General features: G+C 35.3%; 1 protein-coding gene across 3 annotated transcripts in view; it reads left to right on the forward strand.

Annotated features, from left to right (window-relative positions):
- Positions 1 to 23276, forward strand: part of AUTS2 (activator of transcription and developmental regulator AUTS2) — a 1182161-nt gene that overhangs the window by 518563 nt on the left and 640322 nt on the right. For all 3 annotated transcript variants that reach the window (XM_012764364.3, XM_012764362.3, XM_012764369.3), the window contains one exon: positions 17555 to 17656. In XM_012764364.3, coding sequence (XP_012619818.2) covers positions 17555 to 17656 — 102 coding nt within the window. The remainder of the gene's footprint in view (positions 1 to 17554; positions 17657 to 23276) is intronic.

Consider the following 23276-nt stretch of genomic DNA (forward strand, 5'->3'; position numbering starts at 1 on the left):
GAGTGGAAAAACTTTCCTTAATAAAGAACAGATTGAGGAGATCCAAGACCTTACTGTGTGGGAATTAATGGCAGATGCATATACTGGTAGTTAAAATGTTTCATTAGATGTTAATGTCTTGCTGTGTTTTTAATTGTTCAGGAATTAGCCTCTAGAATATTAAAACCATCTGTTTGTTATCATGATGAAACAGAATGCTTAAATAGTTATTAATTTGTGTTTCTTGTCTTTTTTTTTTGAGGGATAATCTGTAAAACTTTGATCTGTTTGGAGTTTAGGGAATTTGGAATGTGGAAGTGAAAAGTAATTTTAAAACACACCAGTACCCTGAACAGCTGAAGTATGTCTTTTTCCCTACCTGCTGCATGTATTTTATGCTCGCTCGCTCGCTCTCTCTCTCTCTCTCTCTCTCTCTCTCTCTCTCTCTCCCCCCCCCCCACTCTCCCTCTGTGTCTCTCTGTCTCTCATCCTCTTTCTCCTTAAGGAGGATGAATTGACTCTTTTTTATGGTGTGATGAGAATAATCATAGTTGATTTAATAGTTGATTTAAACTGTAAGACCACCTTTGCACATGCTGATTATTTTACATTCAAGATCAAGACAGAATTTAGACATTTAGAGGAATGAAGGAGAGCTAAACTTTTTTTAACTCTAAGGATATACTTTTCCTACTATATTGTACTAGCTCTGCATAACCACTGAGGGCTATAGACTTCTGCTGGCATGGCTTTGCCATTTTCTGCCTTGTGATCTGGCTCAGATTAGTCTTTCCCAGCTTTGGTTTCTCCTTCTGTAAATTGGGAAGTACAATTTAATTTACAGAGTTTTGTGATGCTTAGAAATAATACATGATGATTGCGTATTTGTTTTATGTAGTAGTCATGTTAATTGCTTCCTTTCTTGATTACATGGAGCCTGTGAGATATTTTGGGTGCCACTGAGAATATATATTAGCACTATAGCTGCAAGATCCAGGAACAAACTCTTTATTTATTTATTTATTTTTTTTGAGACAGAGTCTCACTTTGTTGCCCAGGCTAGAGTGAGTGCTATGGTGTCAGCCTGGCTCACAGCAACCTCAAACTCCGGGGCTCAGCGATCCTACTGCCTCAGCCTCCCGAGTAGCTGGGACTACAGGCATGCGCCACCATGCCCGGCTAATTTTTTGTATATATATTTTTAGTTGGTCAATTAATTTGTTTCTATTTTTGGTAGAGACGGGGTCTCGCTCAGGCTGGTTTCCAACTCCTGACCTTGAGCAATCCGCCCGCCTCAGCCTCCCAAAGTGCTAGGATTACAGGCGTGAGCCACCACGCCCGGCCCAAACTCTTTATTTACTTGCCTTTCCCCTGTGTTGATAGCCAGACATTGGTGCATTTAAGTTCTTACCCTCAAAATGAAAATCTCAGCTAGTGCCACCTTGCTCTAGTTAATTGGCAGATAATCTGTAGTGGAGAGAGCTAATCTACCTCTGCATGGGATCACAATTTATGTCTCTAAGCGGCCTAGTATTTGTCTTCTTATCTCTGAGTTTTGTTAGGAAAAATTATTATCTTGTCATAAATTTATGCTGATCAGCTAAAAATCATGCTTAAAATTGGAAATTTTATATATTTGAATCTTTCTGCAACTCAGAGAAATGCCAAGAATTAATGATGGTAATGTAAATAAGTGATACAGGACAGTGTAGGCTGTGGGGACTGCTTTGGCATGATGCAATGGCCCTTTATAACTATACAGTTAATTCAGTTAACTTGTTTCCAGGAGCTTATCCCCTTGCTAAATGGAGTATACTGATACCTGAGGTCATATAAACTTTTTATTCAGTATAACAAGAATAATCTTATACCATCTCCATAGAAAGCACTTCTCATTTAAAAATTTACCCAGGAAACTGTATTTACTTCTATAACCAAATGGATTTCTTTTATGTATATATTGTTGTTGTTAACTATTAAGAAACCAGTGTTTGGAAGTATGCATTTTTTTTTTAATTTTTATTTTAAGAGATTTATTCTGAGCCAAATTTGAGGACCATGACCCAGAGCCACTGCCAAGAGGCCTTGGGCAAGTGGACTTGCTGTGGCTGGGTTACAGTTTGGTTTTTATACATTTTAGAGACAAGGGTTACAGGCAAAGCCATCACTCAATATGTGGAAGGCATACATTGGTTTGGCCCAAAAAGGAGGGCCTTCTCGAAGTGGGGCTTACAGGTTATTGATGGGTTTAAAGATTCTTTAGATTGTAATTGGCTAAAGACATGAAGCTTTGTCTGAAGACTTGGAATGTTTTAACATAAACTGTTTACCAGAGATAAGCCACCATTTATTTGCTGCATAAATTGAGGGCCTGCAGGTTTGTCTTGCATACCCTTAGGCGCCTGTTAATGGGTTACAAAGGAAGTCTCCGAGAAGGGAGGGGGGCATGATAAGGCATGTCTGACCTCCCTCCTCCTGGCAGGCAACTTTGCCCTAAAATATTCCTTTGGCCACCAGGGGGTCCATTCAGTCAGCCTGTGGTGGTGGTGGGGGTGAGCATTTTAGTTCACAGTTCCCCCCTTTTGGCCAAGATCTGTCATAGGCAGCATCTATGGCCAAACTTTAATTTTGTCCCATCTGTTGCCAGGGTGGCGTGGCTACCTGCCCTGGGTCCATCTAGTCCCTCAGTGGGACCCTTGTGGCCAAGAGGACTGAAGAGACAAACTGGGGCTTATAGTCAATTAAATAAGCCATACAGGATCGGAGGTAGACAGGCACTCATTAACACTAAAATCCTTTAGATGACATAAGAGTAAAATGCAAAATATCAAAGGCAAAGCTACAAAACTAATTTACCTACAAGTATTGAGACACTATATTCTTGGGTTTAGTGGTAGCAAATATAAGCATCATTAATTAACATTTAAGCTAAGGGAGTTCAGTAATTTATACTAAGGTGGCTGATAAATTACTCATATTTTCCTTTGTATAATCTATAAGTAGATTGTCATATGATATTAATAGAAATAAAAAAAGATTTTTTTATTCACCTTTTAATAAACTGCAAAAATGAAAGGAAGAAAAAAAGGCACAGATTCAGCTTCCTTATTAACTTGTACTGCAGTCTGTCTATTAGGTCTTGTTGAGACACTGAGTCTCATTTCTCAAAAAAAAAGAAAAACAAAAGCAGGAATTTGGCATTTAAAAAATATATATATTTAAATTATTAATTTGGCTATAATTTCATAGTAACCTACAATCTTGTTTCATGACAAGTGTCTTATAAACAATTCATGACTTCCTATTTTTTAAGCTTTCACTGAAATTTAAAGTTACTAAAAAAAAAAGAATTCTAGTCAATGCGCGTAATTCTATACATAAGGTGTACCAAAAAATAAGATTTTTCAATAAAAAAATTATAAAACAGAATGTGTTCTTATTAAAATAATATAACTTTGTCTAATTCAGAGGTTATTTAAGGGTTAAATCAAAATAAATTTAAAAAGAAATTAAAAACAAAATTCCACTTGTGTATAAGAAAAAGATGTAAAGGGGCAATGAATATAGAAATATATTTTTGGTAAGAAAGGTTAAACAGAAAGAATAATTTAAAGAAAGGATCTTGCATAAAATTTTTGTCGTAAAATGGTTATTTAGGAAAAGGGAATGTTAGGACAAAATCAAAAGTTTTAAGGTATGTTTTGTAGATGGTGGATGGTACGTGCAGGTGAGGATAAAGTTTATAAAAGAAAATTTATTAAAGAGTTTTGGCCAAAACAAAGATTTCTTTTTTTTTTTTTGAGACAGAGTCTCGCTTTGTTGCCCAGGCTAGAGTGAGTGCCGTGGCATCAGCCTAGCTCACAGCAACCTCAAACTCCTGGGCTCAAGCGATCCTTCTGCTTCAGCCTCCCAAGTAGCTGGGACTACAGGCATGTGCCACCATGCCCGTCCAATTTTTTCTATATAAGTTGGCCAATTAATTTCTTTCTATTTATAGTAGAGACGGGGTCTCATTCTTGCTCAGGCTGGTTTCAAACTCCTGACCTTGAGCAATCCACCTGCCTCTACCTCCCAGAGAGCTAGGATTACAGGCGTGAGCCACCACGCCCGGCCTAAAACAAAGATTTCTGTCACTATTAATTTACTCTTAATGAAATGACATGATGTGTACTCATTTTGATTCTATAACATGTTTTTTTTTTTCCTTTTAATATAAAAAGTAATGTAGTACAAAAGGAAGTACGCATTTTTAAAGGTTTCTACCATCGTAGTATATGTGGGAAGAAGGTTTTTACTGGATTGATTGAGGTTTTTAATGTTTAATTCTTTTTTTTTTTAAAGACAGGATCTTGCTCTGTTTCCCAGGCTGAACTGCAGTGGCACAATCATAGCTCACTGCAACCTCAAACTCCTGGGCTCAAGCGATTCTCTTGCATCATCCTCCCAAGTAGCTGGGACTACAGCTGTGTACAGCCACACCTGGCTAATTTCTCTTATTTTTTGTAGAGATGGGGTGTTGCTGTGTTGCCTAGGCTGGTCTCAAACTCCTGGCCTCAAGTGATCCTCCTGGTGCTTCCCAAAGTGCTGGGTTTACAGGGTGAGCCACCATGGCTGGCCTTGCTGGATTGATTTTTAACAAAATAAAAAAGAGGTTTTTTTTTGTTGTTTTTTTTTTTTTAAAAAAAAACAAACAAAAAAAAAACACTTGTTACAAGATAAGATGAATAGGATTTTTAAATGCTTCATATTATCCAAATTACTTAAAAGTGGCAATTTCATCAATAAGTATATATAATACTAAGAGAGCTATTAACTTCTCTTGATAGTGGTTTTTGACCTTTTGCTGAACAAGTACTTTATAAAATTCTCAAATGCCAGGATGAAGATTCCTTGAACTAACTGTAATTATATGCTACTTTTCTCTATAATCCTATACCTATCTGAAATATCTTAAATTACATATGATCACTGTTTCAAGAACAAAATCAGTGATAGCACATTTTGAAGACCATGGAATCTAAAGGCTAATTTTGTGTGATCACAAAGCCTACAAGTTCACCAAACTCCAAGCGCTATCTGTGAGAGATTTTAAAGACTGTCTTAAATGCAGCAGACCATTACTCATACTGAGGCTGGGTGCAGTGGCTCATGCCTGTAACCCTAGCACTCTGAGAGGCCGAGGAAGGAGGATCACTTGAGCTCAGAAATTCGAGACCAGCCTGAACAAGAGAGAGACCCTGTCTTTACAAAAAAATAGAAATACTATTCTGGCATGGTGGCATGCACCTGTAGTCCCAGCTACTCGGGGGCTGAGGCAGGAGGATCACTTGAGCCCAGGAGTTTGAGATTGCAGTGATCTATAATGATGCCACTGCACACTATTTAGGGGGAACATAAGGGAAACTCTGTCTCAAAAAGAAGGAAAGATTATATATACTGATTAATTAAACAAATACTTGCTGAATAAATTCTAGGTACTATATGAGTTTTGGAGATATAATAATGAACAAAACAGATAAAAATCCTGGTTCTCATGCAATTTATAATCTAGTTGTGATGTGGTGGTGGGACTTTAGGAGAGACAAAGATCAAGCAAAATAAGTTAAATATGTACTACATTAGGAGGTGTTAAGTAGAGGCAGGATTGTAGTTGTAAATAGGGTGAATAGGGAAGTCCTCAATGCGAAAATAATATTTAAATAACGATATAAAGAAGAGAGGTAGTGAGCCATGTGTCCTTATGGGGTTGAACATTCCATATAGAGAGGTCCAGTGAGTGCAAAGGCCCTGAGGTGGGAATATGCCTGGCTTGTTTGAGGAATAGTGGGGAGGCCAGTGAAACTGTTACAGAGTGAGCAAGGCAGATAGTAGTACAAAATGAGATCAGAGAAATGATGGGGGAGCCAGATAAAGTGGGGGCTGCCTTGTAGGCCATTGTAATGACCAGCAAAAGACTAGTAAGTAATGGCCAGAGGGGTAGAAGGAAAAGCAAGAGTGAAGCAAAGTGCTTCAAGGATGAGTGAGTGATTGAGTATGTATAATGCTATGGTTACATCGAAAAGATCAGGACTGAGAATGACCACTAGGTTTAACAATGTGAAGATCATTAATGATCGGTACTGCCTTTAAAGCCATACAAGAGGGACCTTTGCCCTGGACCCTGTTCTTGCCCTTTGTAAGCCATGTTTCTTCACAGAGAAAAAGGTTTCAAAGGGACAAATATATGTCTTCTTAGAGCCCACCTCTCTTCCCTTTTACACCATGCTATTAGCTATCTGAGACTCTGAAATTTCCAGCCCAGATATCGTCAACTTGGCTTCCACAGGCTGTTCTCTAAGCTCATCATTTGAGAGCAAATTGCATCACAGATATGTCTATGTCTAGACCCATGTGGGGGTCCCTGCTAGTGGGAGTTGGATAAAGTTTGTGATGTGGATGGGGTCTGGAAATTGGTCTGGAATGTCAGCATGTGTGTAGGTGAGGCTTCTTGAGATGTAGGACAGAACTACAGATGGAAAGAAAAGTGCACTAGGCTGATGGCTGGTTCTTCTACATTGTCACATTCCATCAGGAAACTTCAAGGAATACAGAATTCTAAACTAAAACATGGGCTTTGTTGACATTATAAATAATCAAGGTAGAAGGATAGGACATATGGTATTTAACACTATATTAGCTTGATGTACACTTTCAACTACTTAGAGGGTTTTTGGATTTCTTGCCTGGAGTTCTGCAAATGTAAACAGGCTGTTGTTGAGCTTGATAGGAGTAGTTTTATGACATGTGGAAGCAAAAGCCTTCTTTAAGGGGGTTAAACAGAGAATGGGAGAAGTGGTCACACTGAATAAAATGTTTCCCAGAATTTCTTGATAGTAATGAAAAAATGGAAAGGTAGCTGGTTTTCATTGTTTTGTCCTGTTTCATTGTCTTCTAAGGTAGAAAAAATTACAGTCAGGCTGTTTGTACCCTAAATAAATAGATTATATTAGTTTGCAAGGGCTACCATAACAAAATATCACAGAATGGGGGGCTTAAAAAACGGAAATTTATTTTCTCACCGCTCTGGAGGCTAGGAGTTCCAAGATCAAGGTGGTGGTAGCCAGTGTGCTTTCGCCTGGGGCCTTTCTGCTTGGCTTGTAGATGGCCACCTTCTTGCTTTGTCTCTATAAGCACATATCCCTGGTGTCACTGAATGCCTTACTTTCTTCTTATAAGGACACTAGTTAGATTGGATTATGGCCTATTCTAATAGCCTTATTTTAACTTCATTCTTTAAATGCCCCACATCTTAATACAGTCACATTCTGAAGTAATTTGGGAGGGAGGCAGATTTAGGACTTCAAATGTGAATTTTATGTAGATACAATTAAGTCCATAACAGGGATCTCAAATATTCTAGGGCATGTATTTGTGGAACCTGTCCTACGTCTGAAATGTCTGTGGCTTTTCAACAAAGTTAACTCTAGTGCTCGCTGACCAATTTAGTTCTGTCCTTATGTAAATAATGTAGCCTTTCATGGGCTAATCACTAATTGATGATAAGTTTAGTGACATATAGGTTCCTAAGATAGCTATGGACAGAGGAGGGGCCTTAGCCTTGATGAGATTTTAATTTTTGACTGGATTTGAAATGAACTGAGATCAAAACAGTGGCTTGTTGGATTGAGGTTTGCTATAAAAATTCAGATTGTAAAAATTTTGATAGATTACAGCCAAAGTATTTTATATTACAATAAATCCTAGATGTCATAATTTTTTTCTATTTAAGTGGATAAAAAATAAGTGTATGTGTTAGAGATGAACAATATCTTTTCCAGATACGAGTTTTTAAAAACTTATGGCAATTTTCGGCCGCACACAGTGGCTCATGCCTGTAATCCTAGCACTCTGGGAGGCCAAGAAAGGTGGATTGTTTGAGCTCAGGAGTTTGAGACCAGCCTGAGCAAGAGCGAGATCCCGTCTCTACTAAAAATAGAAAGAAATTAATTGGACGGCTAAAAATATATAGAAAAAATTAGCCGGGCATGGTGGTGCATGCCTGTAGTCCCAGCTACTCAGGAGGCTGAGGCAGAAGGATTGCTTGAGCCCAGGATTTTGAGGTTGCTGTGAGCTAGGCTGACGCCGTGGCACGCTAGCCCAGGCAACAAAGTGAGACACTATTTCAAAAAAATAAAAAAATAAAAACTTAAGGCAATTTTAAAACATTTATGAAGGTAGGGATAATAGTATAATGAACCCACATCATTCAGCTTCAGTAACTAAGACAGGGCTAATCTCGTTTCCTCTATACCCCTGCATCACCCCTCCCCAACAGGTACTGCTCTGCCTATCCTCTTTATTATTTTGAAAAATAAAACCTCGATATCAAATCAATTTACCTATAAATATTTTAGCATGTATCTCTAATGGACTCTGCTTTTTTACTGTAACTACACCAAAATATAAACAATAATTCCTTAATATAATCAATACTTAGTGTACATATTTATGAGTTTATCTCATAACTTTTTTATACTTTACTCAAATTATTTTTAAACTAAGATGTGCACATGGAAATTGGTTGAGAGTTCTCACATGTCTTGTACTATCATTCCTATTCTTCTATATTCACTTTGCAATTTACTCATTGAGAGAATCAGGTGATTTGTAGATTTTTCTGATTTCATCTGATTTGTAGTTCAATGTGTGCCTTTTTCTCTTAATATTTCCTATAAACTCATAGATTTTAGTTTGATAAGATTCAGGTTTGATTGGGAGGGTACTATATTGGCAGTGTGATGTTTTTAAATTTGGTGACATGTATTATATGGTTTTCTCTGTTTATAATGTTATCAGATATTAGTAGCCACTGATACTTGACTCTTTGTGTATTTTTTTCATCTTCAAAAGGTCCTCTAAAGGCAACCAGTGAAATATTTATTTATTTGCTGGATTGTTTTTTGTTTGATTGATTTTGTTTTTAGGATCACTGTGTATTTGTGGATTTAAACATATTTGATGTATTTCTGTCCATTGTTCTGGCTATTGATATTCAAATTGTCCCCTCTTCCCTCATTGGGAACCCCTTCAGTTTGGCTCCCAACCTCCTTTGACATGATTTTTCTACAAAGACAAGATGTTCCAGATTCATCTTACATATTTCCTTTCTTAGACCTTCACTTGACCATTTTTTGCATAGCAGAATGGGAGAAACAAAAAATATAAAGCATTTTATGTTTGAGGGTGATAGTTATTTTAAAGAATGGCAAGCCATTTAAAATGTTTGAAACATGTTTTCTTACGGAAAATCATAAAAAGTAAGTTTTATGTGTGATTTTTATATATTCTCCTTGAAAACAAAATAATATTGTCTCAATTAGTTTTTAATAATTAAAATCCTATTTTCAGAAAGCTAGGAACTATACTAAGGCAGTCCTTTAATCAAGTTATTTTTGCATTGTATTTGTGTATTATGTGTGAATTTCTGAACCTATTTGAAAACAGATTTATCTTTTAGTCCATAGTTACACATAAGGACTGCCAAACACCTTCTATTTATTCTGGCTTTTATCTTTAATCCCATTCTTGTACATTTTTTTTCTTCTATAGTTTAAACTTACTTTCTGGTCAAAAATGAAAATCAGGTATGTTATTATGCCCTTTATCAACATAATTCAACCTAGGAATGTTACCCACGTTGTAGATAGAGGTGTGAGTTATGCATTTTTTTATATACACTATTTTTATACATCCTTTCTCTTACCTTCACTTTATTGTGTTATGAAGAAATAGTATCATAATAGCCTCTCGGCCTAAGCATAGAGAGTAGAGTTTATGATTCCCTTGAGAACATGAAGTTCTGCTTTCTAGGTTGAGTATGTGTATTGTAAGGCTGTCAAAGTTGATTAGATTGATTTTGATTGTCTTAATTGCTTTTTGTTTTATGTTTGAAACTATATAGTTAGATTGATCTTGGCTTATTTTCTTCTCTTTATTTTATTAACTTACAGTTTTTCTATTGCTGTGAAGTCCACTGAACCCCTTTCTTTAAATGTTGAATAATATATGTGTTTGGCAAGTTGAAGCACTTCAGTAGTTTTCATTTTCCAAGCTAATAGCACAACCTTCAAGTCATTATCTGTGCAGTAATACCTTAAGTGTTTATTTGGAAACATCACTAACACAGATAAATAACTTTCTAAAGTGCAAGCGTATCTAAGAATCCTGTTTCTTCTTTTGCATAAATGAAACTTTTCTAATTCCAGTGGAGTGACTATGGATACATGGATTTAGAGGCAATTTCTCCCTTTTTTGGTTTTTTAAACCCGCTGTGGTAGGCAGAATTCCAAGATGGCTCTCAAGATACTTGCCCCCCTATTTATTCTCATGTTTAGATTTTCATAAGTAGTATAATTGACTTTAAGAAAGGTAGCTCTTCTGTGAGCCTAGTCAAGTGAACCCTTAACCCAGGGACCAGACTTTTTCTGGAATGATGGATTAAACTGATGGACTCTTTATTAAAATAAACTGTTTTATTGAAATATAAGTTATATATCTATATAATATATATAGCATAAAATTCACTCATTTGAGGGTACAAATTAATGAATTTTAGTAAACTTATAGAGGTATATAATCATCACTATACTTCAATTTTAGAGCAGTGCTACCACCTCATGAATTTCCCTCATGACCATTTGCAAATTGAAGAAATCTAATATTCTTGTGAAAAATTCTCCTAAAACTTGGTGGGCTGTTATTAAATTCATTTTGTTGTATTGCATCAGATTTTTGTACCTTTTTAAATTAGGAAGGTCATAACATAATTCTCTAGATTTTAGCACAAATTAGTTTTCCATAACTTTTTGTACTCTGGAACCAATTTTGTTAAATGTTCTTTAAAATTTTAAACTATTAATGTTTGATTATAGTTTTGAAAGTACCACCATAAAATAATGTTTACTGCTATAATTTTAGAAAATTTTCTATTATATTTTAATTCTAATATTTTATTTGCTTGCTATCTCTTTTTATACTTAGATTTGTAAAAGAGTTGTCCGTTTTATCATGTGTGTACCCCCCAATTATACTGTAGTTTATTAATTATCCAATATTTTAATATCTAATTCATTATGTTTTTTTCATTTGTAGGATTGCCGCCTCTAATTTTCCCTATAGTTGCTTTCTTGTGTCATTTTTTAATTCATTTTGATCTCTATAATTATGTTATTTATATCTGTTCCTTCCCATTTAATAGAAAATACCTAAAGTTCATGAGGTAACCTCTAACAAACATTTTACAGCATCCTGTAATTTTTTTTGATTTGTATATTTATACTTTTAATTTTCTTAATTTTTAAGTGGGATATGTGTATATGTGATTTTTCTCTTTGACTCAATTATAATTGTGGAAAGGATTTTTAAAATTACTTTTTAAAAAAGATTTTAAAAATTCTTTAGGTGATATGGACATTTAGTGCTGTCATTAATTTTTATTATAGGAAATGCTGCTCATGTAGTTTTTACATTTGGAAATTTATTCTAGTATTTCTTGTGACCTAGTGTATTTTTAGTTGATCCCATATAGGCTTGAAGAGGTGTGTCTGTCTAAGTTACCAAATTTATTGTATAATAAATAACTAAGCCAAACTTTGTTTTTTAACCTCTGTTTTCTTTTTCATTGTTTTGTTTTCTTGCTGCCTGATTACTAGGATGCTAAAGTCTCCTACCTTTTTTTGGTTTCCAATATTATTTAAAATATTTTACTTTTTATGCATCAGTTTTCTAAGACTAAAATAAATAAATAAATAAATAAAATGTTTTACTTTCAAATAAAGGTTTAAAACAAACTTATACCTTTAGTATAAAATACAGAGATATAAAAGGTAAATATTTTACATTTTGTTACTATTTCTATATAGTAACTAACAATACTGTCTTTGACATATGACTTCACCAAGCCATTTATTTCTAACCTTTTGTCTTTTTCCATCTATTTTTAGATTTTGGAGTTCTTTGTGATCAACAAATAATTGGATATCTATCTGTGTGTCCAACCCAATACAAAGTAGATATCTTTGCCTTTTTTTTAAATGGAAGTTTACTCTATTTATATTATCAGAACACTTAGTCTTATGCTTTTGCTTTCTTGTCACTTCCCTTATTTTTCTCCTATTCTCTGTTTATTATGATTTAAATCCTTTTAATTTCTTTCTTTTTCTTTTCCTTTCCCATTTGTTTCCTTTTCTTTTCAAGAGACAAGTTCTTGCTCTGTTGCCCAGACTGGAGTATAGATAGTGGTGCTATTATAGCTCCTTGCAGCCTCAAACTACTGGGTTCAAGTGATTTTCCTTCCTTATCCTCTTAAGTAGTTGGGAACTATAGGTACATGCCACCAGGCCTGGATAATTTTTAAAAAATTTTTGTAGAGACAGGGACTCACTATGTTGCCCAGGCTAGAGTATTTTTAATATTTAAATTTTATTTATAATTAGCTTTAAGCTTAGCAAATAGTTACTTAAAACACTTTCTGTACTGTAGGGAATAACAAGATTACCTTTGATTCTATGATCCCAGAGAAATTTTGCACAATTCATTTTCCTGCCTTAGTATCCAAAATTTTCTTAATTTTTAGCCTTTATGTACAACATGCTATTGTCCATTTCAAAGTACAATATAGTTTCCATTTTTAAAAAATAATTCTCAATCCAACTTTATAATTTTTTGTAGTAGTTAATTTATGTTAGCTTATTTTGATGTGTCAGCATTTTCCTTATATCCTTTAGTTTGATTCATGTGTCTTCTCTGACATACCTTTTAAAGCTTAAGAAATAAAACAGTGCAAATGCTATTCAACCCATGAAATTTTTATAATTTGAGGACAATTTTACTTTGAAAAAGAAAAATAATATTTTTATAATTTTAAGTACTTGCCACTTCAATGGTAGGTAAAGTCTACCATCAAAGTAAAGTCTAAAATTTTTCTCTGCAAAAGACAAAAGTTTTGAGCTTATTGACACACTTTGGAAACATTGTGTAGAGTTCATTTAGATCTCTACAGGAAAACTCAGCAGTCTGAAAGAGGATATATGCTACTTTGAGGAACTAAAACTGTGGAAGGAGATTACCTTTGAACACTCTTCTGCATTGTGTTGCATAATTCACATCAATCCTCTCAAGTTCCAGGCATATATTCTCTACATAATTTATCCTTCTGTAAATTTTGTTTGACAGGTTAATGACACCTACTGGGCATCAAGCATCTTTTTGGAATCCTCCATACTCTAGCTGGAAAGAATGGTATAGTCCGGCTCACAAATGCTGAGCAGATGTATACAGAATTGCTCTACCTTCACATAGTCCAGAGTGGTGGAACTTTGTTACATGTTCATTAGCAGTGAATAAAACCTTGGATCGTTATTTTCCTAATTAGCCATTAATAACAGTTAACACTATAATGAGATCACAATTTCAGAGTTTGGAGGATATATTGTTGACAGTGAAATCTAATGAAAAATAAACTGGCTTCTTATATTTTATACAAGATGTTAATTTTACTGATAGAATCACTGCCACTACTGCCAGATACCAGCTTCTGTTCATTTTATTTGTTTTGTTCTATTATAATTCTGATGCATAAACTATATAATATTCTAATGGGAAGAAATTTCTTAGAGAGTAGGTTATAGAAATTATTAAATAAACAAAGTTCTGAAATATCTAAAGGTTGATAATATCAAATCTTATTTCATCAGTTATAGCAAAAGCTTTCTTATAATAGCAACCATGAATGCTCAGACAAATCAATGCAAGTAGATCAGTTTTTCTTAGCTCTTTAAATGTTTAAGGCAGCACCTGGCCTTTACAATGTCTCTTGGTTGTAGGTAATAGCTGGGAATTTCAGGTGAAGGATTACAATTTCTGAGTTAGTTATGCTACCTGAAATGATCCATCAGATGTGACTGAAAATGCCAGTTTGAAAATATATTCATGGGATTAGGAATGAACACTTCTTTGCCTGAAATCTTGTGGTTTAGCTTTAGCATTTACTAGTCAGTCCATTTCTTTGAAATATTTAGCTGTCTGACAGCTTAAAATCCTAAGTTTCCTTTAAACTTGAGCCCTGCTTTAGAAGAGAAAGGGGTAGTATGGATTTTATGTAAGGCTTTCTGAAGAGAATTTACTGAAGTGCTTTTGCTGGCAGAGCACTGCGAAGACTAGCAAGCTGCTGCTTCTCAGTCCTTAGGAATTTTGCCCTTAGCCTAGATCAACATGTAGTCAGATAATTTACGTCAGAGCCTCTGACATCTGTTGTTGGGCCTTGTTAAAGTCATCATCTTCCTGTCATGAAGAAGCACAGAAAAGGCCCAGGTGTGATGCCCAGGGTTTTTTAAGCCAATTGGATCTTTGGAAAAGCCTTGATGCTCTTATATCCTCAATTCCCAGCTGGATATGTTTTTCTCATCTAAGTTGGGGAACTGAGTTTTATAAACATGTTTTGATCAAACATCACCTAATAAGATTTCTTTCTTTGTGAATATACGGTAGTTGACTATCACAAATATATTTAAAAATATGGAGAATAAGAATATATTACAGAATCATTCCTTCTGTGTTAACTGTAAACATCTAAATGGGCACTAAGAATTAAAGAGAAGAGTAGGCAATAGAGGCTTAGTCCTAGATCTCTTGCCTAATTCTGAGCACATCATTTGTTTCCTTTGTTTCTTCATCCTTATATTGGGCGTGGTTCTACCTGCCCTTACATATAGATCCAGTAGGATAGGAGTTCTGACAGTGCTTATGAATTAGAGGGCCCATTCTACATACAGATTTTATCATTAGTATAACTATATTGCAACAATAGGCTTTTTTGAACTAGAAAAATATAGCATGAAGAATTATCAAAAGCATGAAGAATTAAATGTTAGCTAAACTTTGAAAGCATTAAAAAAAAAAAAAAATAGGATCTTTCTCTATTGCCCAGGCTAGAAAGTAGTGGTATGCTCATAGTTCACTACAACCTCAAACTCCTGGGCTCAAGCCATACTCCTGCCTCAAACTCCCAGGTGATTGGGACTAGCGGTACTCCTCACCACACCTGGCTAATTTTTCTGTTTTTATAGAGATGGGCTGGCACTCTTGCCCAGGCTGGTCTTGAACTCCTGGTCTCAAGTGGTCCTCCTGCCTCAGCTTCCTAAAGTGCTAGGATTATAGGCGTGAGCCACCATAGTTGAATTAAAGGCATATTTAAAAAAGTAAATGTAGAAAGAAAGAGCTCTTCAAAGACCATAGTAGAAGAGATAAGATCTGAGCTTTAATAAAATCTTGACCTCAGAAGCATAGAGAAGGTGAGGGCGAACATTCCAGACAGAGAGAATCTGGTGTGAAAAAGTACAGAGCAGGAATGGACAAGGAATGCTCAGGAAATGGAGAGAAGGTGATGTTCACTTTAGATTAAATCTCCCTTTTGTAAATCATTATAAAAGTTAAAACTTGAAGAGAATGACAACATTATGAATTTTTATTCCATACCTATCTATATTAACTTAGAGTAGGTTTAGCATTAATTTAGGAGGAAAATTAAGTACTTAAGGGCTCGGGAGGATACAAAGTAAAATTAGCATCAATTTTCTGTGGTCCATTACAGAAGACTTCCTAGAGAAAGGGATTCTAGAAGAAAGTGATAAAAGTAGATTTGAAGAAAGGTTGAAAGCAAGAAAGAATGCTCTATTTTGGGGATTTGAGGGAAGCTGACTGTGAATGGAATGACCAAAAGTGGGATCTGTACTGTAGTCTTTAAAGAGAGTCCCTTTAAAGGTACAAGGAATGTTAATTCAGACTCATATCCATTCACCTTGGTTCTATCTGCCCATTTGCTCCAAGGACACTTGAAAACCTGCAGGCAAAAGTTTGCTACCTATTGCCTGTTCTGCTCTTTAAGTTCCCTCCTGCCTAGAAAAATGAAGCATGTATTTTGCTTGACACTTTCCAGGTTCTCATCCATGTACCACTCTCTTATGTTTCTTCATATTTTCTTCCAAAAGGAACTCTGTTTCTCATATGAGACAACTCTTAATAATTTCCTGGCATGTTTCTTTTTCTGTCTTTGCTTTCAGCCTTTCTTCCATCAGGAGTGTCTTGCCTTGTCCTTTCAACTATATGAGCCCAATCTACTTTTAAAATCCAAGCCTTCAAAAATCACTTCTCTGCACATCACTGGCTACTTTTTTGGTTTCATTTAGTATCCATTTTCTTGTGTCGTTATATTTATCTTGCTATACTGAGAACACTGTAAAGAGACTGTATCTTGTAACTTTCAGCATTACATTGCTTAGTGTCTCTGAAAATGGGGTGTGGGTATGTGTGTGTATGTGTATGTATCCATATATATATATATATATATATATATATGGCTTATATTCTAATATAGACTGATGTTTTTCAATTTTGTGTGTTGTTCATTTCTTAATGGAAAATTAGAGCTGGATAAATGTATAGCAACCACTAGAATGTAAACCTAATAAGATCAGAGACTTTTTTTTTTGGTTTATCAGTATATCACTATATCACTTAGTTCCAAACCAGATGTAGTACTTAATACGTATTTGTTGAATGAATGCTGATTTAACTTACTTAATCTGTAGTTCTTTTTTTTTTTTTTTTTTTGAGACAGAGTCTCGATTTGTTGCCCAGGCTAGAGTGAGTGCCGTGGCGTCAGCCTGGCTCACAGCAACCTCAAACTCCTGGGCTCGAGCGATCCTTCTGTCTCAGCCTCCCAAGTAGCTGGGACTACAGGCATGCGCCACCATGCCCGGCTAATTTTTTATATATATATCAGTTGGCCAATTAGTTTCTTTCTATTTATAGTAGAGATGGGGTCTCGCTCTTGCTCAGGCTGGTTTTGAACTCCTGACCTTGAGCAATCCGCCCGCCTCGGCCTCCCAGAGAGCTAGGATTACAGGCGTGAGCCACCGCGCCCAGCCTAATCTGTAGTTCTTAATCATTACTTTTAAATATCTAGCAAGGCAACCTCCAGAATGTTGTCTCAACAAGATCATTAAGTGTCTTCCCAGTGGTTGAAGGATAACATCAAAGCATCTAATCAGTTTTCCCAGAGAAGAAAACCTTGGCTTTTTTGCTCTGTTTTGTTGTTTGTCTTTCCTCTCCTCTCTCCTCTCTCCTCTCTCTCCTCCTCTCCCCTCCCCTCCCCGACAGAGGAAATAAGGTGAGACATCATGTTTAATGTAATCTGGCTTTAGACTATTCAATGTTTTTGGTCTTTTCTTTATTGAAAAAAATAACAGTGGAACAGAAGAAAAAACCCGAGGAAAGACTAATTTCCAATTCATGGTCCTTAGTTAGGCTTTTGAGGTAAATGTTTAAGTCTTGCTCATTCGTTTCTCTACATTGACATTTCACAGTGAATATTTTGCTTATTCTATCCTCAGTGTTTTTCTATGGCAGCCTACCTGGCAGTATTCAAAAACCAAGAAGAATGGACCTTAAATTGTTCACTCTTGACAAGGCTCAAAAAACAGGAGCTAAGAAACAGACCATTGACTTTTTCCTTTTTGCTCTTTTCTTTTGCCTTTAGCTCAAGCCAGGGCAGAACAGCTGCAGGGACAGTGACAGTGAAAGCGCCAGTGGAGAATCCAAGGGGTTCCATCGGAGCAGCTCTCGGGAAAGGCTCAGTGATGTAAGTTAAAAAAAAAAAAAAAATCAACCCAAACCACACAGGATTGATTCAGGTCTCTATTACATAACTCTCCCCTCCCTTTAGATCACTTTGCATACCTAAGCATTGCAGTTCACACATTCTTTGTGTACACATGTTTGAACTTTGCAGTTATGATGTCATTCTAAATGTAGTGTGACCAAAAATGTATTTTAACAAATTATAAGGTAGATGGGAGTATTTGTTGTCTTAGAAACAATCAATTGCAAAGAGAGAGGATTATACTTTTATCATCAGTGTTAAAAATGAAAGAAATACACAGGTAGTACTATAACCAGGAAATGATTTCATTTAGCAATGGGGTTTTTGTAATTTCTTCACCTAGGAAATTGGTAACAGTCCTTTTCTGTCTGTCATTTTATTCCTATTAGAAGTGATCACTAGCCACTTACTTAGCAAGAGAAGGAATTGAATTTCCTTATGAATTTCTGGGAGGAAAAACCTTAGGAGAATATACCATACTTAGGTGTCTGTCAGCCCTCTAGACCTGGTTCTAATTGTCCTATAGCCCCCTCCCCACCAACAGGGCAGGTTCCCCTCTGCTATTTCTGAGAACCACCTACCCCCTTTGGAGCCTCTTATCTTTCCCTGTCACATATCTTATATCAGCATTTTTGACCCATCTTTGCCCCAAGAGCAACACTTGGAAACTCTCTTATAAAATGGATCAAGTAGAGAAAAAAATTATTATTGATACCAACAAAGCAACATTAACACATTAAGTGAGAGAATACCATGAAAGAAAGAGACAACAGTTTAGAATCTCTGAGTATTAAGAAGAAGAAGCAGAGTTAGGATATATAATGAGGAACAAAATCCTTCACCTCTTTTCTTCTTTTTTTTATACTGTACTCTAAAGCAGTGGTCTTCTTTTTAATGTGTAAGATGATCTACTGACTTACAAAAAGAAAATATTACTTAATTTTCTTCTAAAAAATTAAGCTTTACTAGTATTCAATTTAATGAGCAGAGAATAGTTGATGTCTATAATTTTTAAACACATAAATCTTAGGGGTGTGTACTCAAAAAATTTTTTACTAAGAGGTGTCCACTAGCATAAAACATTAGAGATACTGCAGCACACTTGGCCATTCTCAATAATAATATCAAATACACTTCTTCGTCAGCCGAAGAAGACAACCTCAAGATACAACCACCTTCCTACATACCTCAGGAAAGTTTGTGAGGTTGTGGATGAGAGTTGATATATGGGATATTGAATAAGTGGAATAAACAAAGTATTATTATTTCTATAGTATTCTTAATATCTTAGTTATAGATAATTTCCTCCCCTTTGAATATGGTATGATATCAATCAGTTATATAAATAAAGAGTACTAGCTCAGTCTTTTTCTGTGGGTATGAGTGTTTCTATATATAAGAATATGTTTCATTTTGTATTCATGTGTTTCATTATTTTTGTGATAGAGCTGTATTATCATAAAACTATAACAACTTTTCTTACCTGAGTTGTTAACCACAATATTTCAAGCTTAAATAGCTGTTCTTCTGAGATGTTTTTATGCTCTTAAAATGAGATCTCATTGACCCTGGAAATTATTCATATTTTCTTCATAGAGTGGAGAAATGAAAGCCACATAGCTTGAGGGAACAAGAGTACAGTGATTATATCTTTTGACTGGTTCACTTTCCATTAGACCAAAAGAAATTGGCCAGCATGAGCAACATACTCCAGGACCCTATCTCTACAAAAAATTAACCAGGTGTGGTGGCACATGTCTGTAGTCCCAGCTACTCAGGAGGCTGAGGCAGGAGGATTACTTGAGCCAAGGAATTTGAGGCTACTATGATGATGCCACTGCACTCTAGCCCAGGCAACAGAGCAAGACCCTGTCTCTAAAAAAAAAAAAAAGAAGAAGAAGACAAAAGACATTCCATATTTATGAATAGAAAGACTGAATATTGTTAAAATATCTATACTGCCCTAAGCTATTTGTAGATTCATTGCAATTTCTATCAAAATTCCAACATTTTTTGCAAAAATGGAAAAGCAGATCTTCAGGTAGGTATGAAATGGCAATGAGGGCCATAATAACCAACACAATCTTGAAAAATAACAAAGTTAGAGGACTTATACTTACCAATTTAAAAATTACTGCAAAGCTATGGTAATAAAAGCAGCATGGGATTGGCATGACATGGAACATAATAGATCAATGTAGTAGAATTGAGAGTCTAGAAACAAATTCATATACCCAAATTATTTTTGACAAGATTGCCAAGTCTATGAAATGTGGAAAGAATTTTTTCTTCAATAAATAGTGCTGGGACAACTGGATCGGCACATGAAAAAGAATGAATTTGGGCCCTAGATCATACCATGTATAAAAATAAACCCAAAGTGGATCAGTGACCCAAGTAAATATAAGTGCTAAAACCATGAAACTCTTAGAAAAAAATGTACAGGTAAATCTTTATGACCTCGGATTTGGCAGTGGATTCTTAGATATGACACCCAAAATATGCACAACAGTAGAGAAAATATTAATAGGTAAACTGGACTTCATCAAAATTAAAAGGTTTTTTGCATAAAGGATGTCATGAAGAAAGTCAGTAGACAACCTTTCTCCCAATAGACAATGGGAGAAAATGTGTGCCAATCATGTAAGTGATACGTGTTTAATATCCAGAATATGTAAAGAATTTCTAAAACTCAATAACAAAGAAGAACCTAATTCAAAATTGGCAAAGAACTGTAATAGACATTTCTGCAAAGAAGAGATAAAGGAACCAATAAAATGAAAAGATGGTAAAATTCTTAGCCTTTAGAGAAATGCACATCAAAACTGTATCAAGATACTACTTTACACCTGGTAGGATAGCTAAAATTGTTTTAAAAAGAAAGAAAAATAACAAGTGTTGGAGAGGATGTGGAGAAGCTGGAACATTCATACAGTGCTGGTGGGAATGTAAAATGATGCAGCCACTGTAGAAAACAGCTTGGCCATCTTCAAAAAGCTATACATGTAATTATCATATAACAAAGCAATTCCACTTTTAGGTATATACCCAAAAGGATGAAAAATAGAAATTCACATACTTATAAAACAGTTGTTCATTACAATATTATTTACAGTAGCCAAAAGGTAGAAACAATCCATGTATTCATCCACAAATGAGATCTAAATTTGACCCATATATACACACAATGGAATATATTCGGTCATAAAAAGGATTGGCATTCTGATACATACTATAATGTGGAGGAAGCTTAAAAACATGCTAAAAAAGAAGCAAGACATAAAATGACAAATATTGTATGATTCCACTTATATGAGGTTGTGTAGAATAGGCAAATTCATAGAGAAAAGTAGAATAGAAATTATCAGGGATTGGGATGAGGGGAGTGGGAGGGATATATAATGGTTATAGTTTATTTTTTGGAGTGATAAAATCATTTTAGAACTAGATAAGTTATAGCAGTTGCTGAACATTGTGATTACAGTGAATGTTACTGAATTGGCACACTTAAAATAATGGTTAAAATGGAAAGTTTTGTGTCTTACACATTTTACTGCAATTAAAAATGTAAAAAACAACTTTAGGGCTATCAGAATCGTGTCAGTCTTATGTCAAGCCAGTCAGTGAAATACTTTGATTTTGTGTTGTTCATTAACTATTAAAATTCTCACATTTTGCAGTAACATTATTAAAAAGAAAAGAAAGAGAAATGACCAAAGGAAAATTGGCATTTAGTGACATGTTCCAGACTTCCAGACACTTTTTTCCTGCGTATGTGTAGGTCTGAGGTTTCAGAGTCTTATATAAAGTCCTAATGGCAATCTAAAATCTGCTGAGATGAAAGTATTTGATTAGTCAACCCACAAAACAATTATTTTTTATACCAGGACGACACCTACTCACACAATATTTTAAAAACTAAAGATACCCTCATTTTTGCTTGAAAGAGAATCAGTAATTAATGACTGTCAGAGAGTGAGAAGATTGAGTCAAAGACTCTACTGGTGTTTGGTTTTGTTTTTGAAAATAACTTTCCATATTCAAAAAAAATTAGCTGGCCATAGTAGCACACACATGTAGTCCCAGCTACTTGGGAGGCTGAGGCTGGAGGATTACTTGAGCCCAGGAGTTTGAGGCTGCAATGAGCTGTGATGGCACCACTGCACTCCAGCCTAGATGACAAAGTGAAAATTTGTCTCTTAAAAAACAAAACAATAAACAACAACAAACCCCCCAAAAAACCAAACTCCCATGTCAAAACTTATCACGATTATGCTTTCACTTACTTTATTGAACATATGGAAAACAGTTATAATTTTTAGTGTCCTTATCTACTAATTGTGTTACCTGAGTCATTTCTGGGTCTGTTTCTGTTGGTTGCTTTTCCTCCTCATCATGGGTTATGTTTTTTTGCTTCTTTGAATGTCTGGGAATTTCTTTTTGGATGCCAGAGATTATAAATTTTTTTGTGGGGCCCTAGATATTTCTGATTTCTATAAATATTCTTTATTCTTAAATGGAATTTTGTTCCTTTGAAGTAGTTTCTTTCTTGAGGTTTGCTTTTGCACTTTCTTAAGCAGAACCAGAACAACTATTAGATTAAAGATAGTTTTCCCCAGTACTGAGTACTCTGCCTGATGCCTGATATATTGCCAGGGCTTTCTACTGAGTCTGGTTGGAATACAAACTATTCCCTGCCCTGTATGAGCTCTGGGGATTGTTCTACTCCTCCTTTCCAGTGGTTGTTTTTCTTGCCTTGGGTATTTTTCTCCCTCAGAGGTGCTTATGAGCACTCAGGTGAGGACTAGAAGGGAACCTTCTGCAGATTTCATGATTCACCTCTTTCTGTGAAACTCTCCTCTTCATGCTCTGCTATCCAATTCCAGCTGCCTTGACATCCCCTGATTCTCAGCCCTGTCTTCACAACTCAGGGATACTACTAGGTTCCACCTGGGTCACCTCCTACCCCTCAAGGCATGTGGCATGACAACTCTCCAGGCCATAAGCTGGGAAAATTGTAAGGGTCATCTCATTTGTTTCTTTTCTCTCAAGTATTATCGTATTGCACTATTACCCAATTTCTAAAAACTCTTGTTTCACACAATCTGTGCAGTTTTTAAGTTGCTTCAGGTGGGAGAGTATATTTAGTCAGTTAGTCCATCATGTCCACTACTGGTTTCTCAACAGAGATAAAAATTTCTATCAGCCTTCCACGCACTTTAATTATATTTTTAGAAGTTTTAGCAGTTGAGATTTATTCCCAAGTGAGGCTAATCAGGATACTATATATTATCCTAGCTTTGTTTTTATCAATTGGATAGGCAAAAAGAATAAGAATAAAGAATTCCAGTGTAGCTGGAGTATTCGGTTCATGAGTAAAGCTTAAAAAACCAAATATGCTGGGCTTTTCTAAATTCAGTATTCTCAAACCATATTACCCAGAGGGGATGATTGACTACAAGGACTCTCAGATTGTCCTCATCAAGGGGAGATAACAACCTGGTTAGATTAGTCACTAAGGAAAAAGTTAAGCAGAATAATTGAATATTTAAATATTCATGATGACTTGTTCAGGGGGAAAATATTGCTTCTAATATTA

This window comes from Microcebus murinus, chromosome 19 (genome assembly GCF_040939455.1).
Source record: "Microcebus murinus isolate Inina chromosome 19, M.murinus_Inina_mat1.0, whole genome shotgun sequence".
NCBI classification, from domain to species: domain Eukaryota; kingdom Metazoa; phylum Chordata; class Mammalia; order Primates; family Cheirogaleidae; genus Microcebus; species Microcebus murinus.